The sequence below is a fragment of the Pteropus alecto genome, unplaced genomic scaffold (genome assembly GCF_000325575.1).
Source record: "Pteropus alecto unplaced genomic scaffold, ASM32557v1 C18574432, whole genome shotgun sequence".
Taxonomy (NCBI): domain Eukaryota; kingdom Metazoa; phylum Chordata; class Mammalia; order Chiroptera; family Pteropodidae; genus Pteropus; species Pteropus alecto.
The window spans coordinates 1-1,439 of NW_006493370.1; the positions used below are offsets into that span (position 1 = coordinate 1).

Below are 1,439 nucleotides of genomic sequence, written 5' to 3' on the forward strand. Positions count from 1 at the left end.
TTACAGATGACAAAACTTAAATAATTTCGTCAGGGTCACATGGCTAGTAAGTGGTTATAATAAGTCTCTTAATTGTTATATTCTCCCCCAAAAGTGAAAATTGCCACCAAGGCCAATCCCTTGGATGGGAATTCACTGAAGCCTGACAGTCTCCGGTCCCAGTTGGAGCTATCACTGAAACGATTGCAGTGCCCCCGGGTGGACCTCTTCTACCTTCACTTGCCTGACCACGGCACTCCTGTGGAAGAGACGCTGCGCGCCTGCCATCAGCTGTACCAGGAGGTGAGGGCGGCTGCTCTTCTTGGCCCGTCACTTCTCAGGAGAGTGCAGACTCCAGGGCTGTCCCAGAGCAGACAGCTAAGACAGACCCCACTCCCAGGGTCCCCACCCAGCTCTCCTCTTCCTGGTCTCCTGGGGCTGTGTTGGGTTCTGACTGCTGCCTCTTCCCTGCAGGGCAAGTTTGTGGAGTTTGGCCTCTCCAACTATGCGTCCTGGGAGGTGGCCGAGATCTGTACCCTCTGCCAGAACAACGGCTGGATCCTGCCCACAGTCTACCAGGTGCGGGCAGGGCTGCAGAGGCCTCAGTCTCCAGGGTTTTGCTGATTCTGGCTTCTCTTGGCTCCTCTGACGGCCCCCATGCCCCCTCCATAGCAGCCACTCTCCTGCTCACAGCCCTCAGATGGCTCCCAGGTGCCCTCAGGATGACTTGCAGATTCCTCAGGCCAACCAGCAGGCGCCTGCTCACTCTGACCTTGGTTCTCCTTCTGCTTGTGTGTGCACTTTGGTCCCGTCCTTCCCACTTCCTTGCTCTGCGTGTCAGCCTGGAACAGTCCTCCCCCTGTTCTGATGGCTCTTTTTCTGGAAGCCTTTCCTGATGCCCCAGTGGGGCCTCCAGTCTCCAGACCTCATCTTCATGCATTCAGCGAGTATCTGTGAGCTCCTGCTATGATCGTAGAACCCACCTTGACTGTGATTATCTGTCTCCTCTCTGTTTTGACTCAACCCTAACATCTCTTGGAGGCAGAGACCTTGCTGGACTCGCTCGTGTTTGGAAACCCAGTGTCCAGCCCACAGATATTTGCGGCACAATATCACTAGTCTGTTTCCTTTCTTTGGGCCCAGCACTGTCTCCCCATCCCCTGCCACCACTAGTGATTTTGGAAATAACTGCTGAAGTCCTGGGCAGGTTTTGACTGATGATTTTAAAAGAAGGCTAGGGTCCCTTCCCTTGATACATGCACCCCGCTCCAGCCAGCCCTTCTGTCCACAGGGTATGTACAACGCCACCACCAGGCAGGCGGAAACGGAGCTGTTCCCCTGCCTCAGGCACTTTGGACTGAGGTTCTACGCCTACAACCCTTTGGCTGGTACGGGCTGCTGCGGGCCAGGCTACCCCTGGAGGGAGTGGGCCTCCCTGGCCCTGGGAAGCAGGGAGGGGT

General features: G+C 56.1%; 1 protein-coding gene across 1 annotated transcript; it reads left to right on the forward strand.

Annotated features, from left to right (window-relative positions):
* Positions 1–72: 72 nt before the first annotated feature.
* Positions 73–1,433, forward strand: LOC102882279 (aflatoxin B1 aldehyde reductase member 2-like; the record flags this gene model as incomplete). Its single annotated transcript, XM_006925284.2, has 3 exons — positions 73–282; positions 454–558; positions 1,271–1,433. Coding segments are annotated over 3 exons (478 nt in total), but the record flags the coding sequence as incomplete, so codon positions are not given.
* Positions 1,434–1,439: the final 6 nt, after the last annotated feature.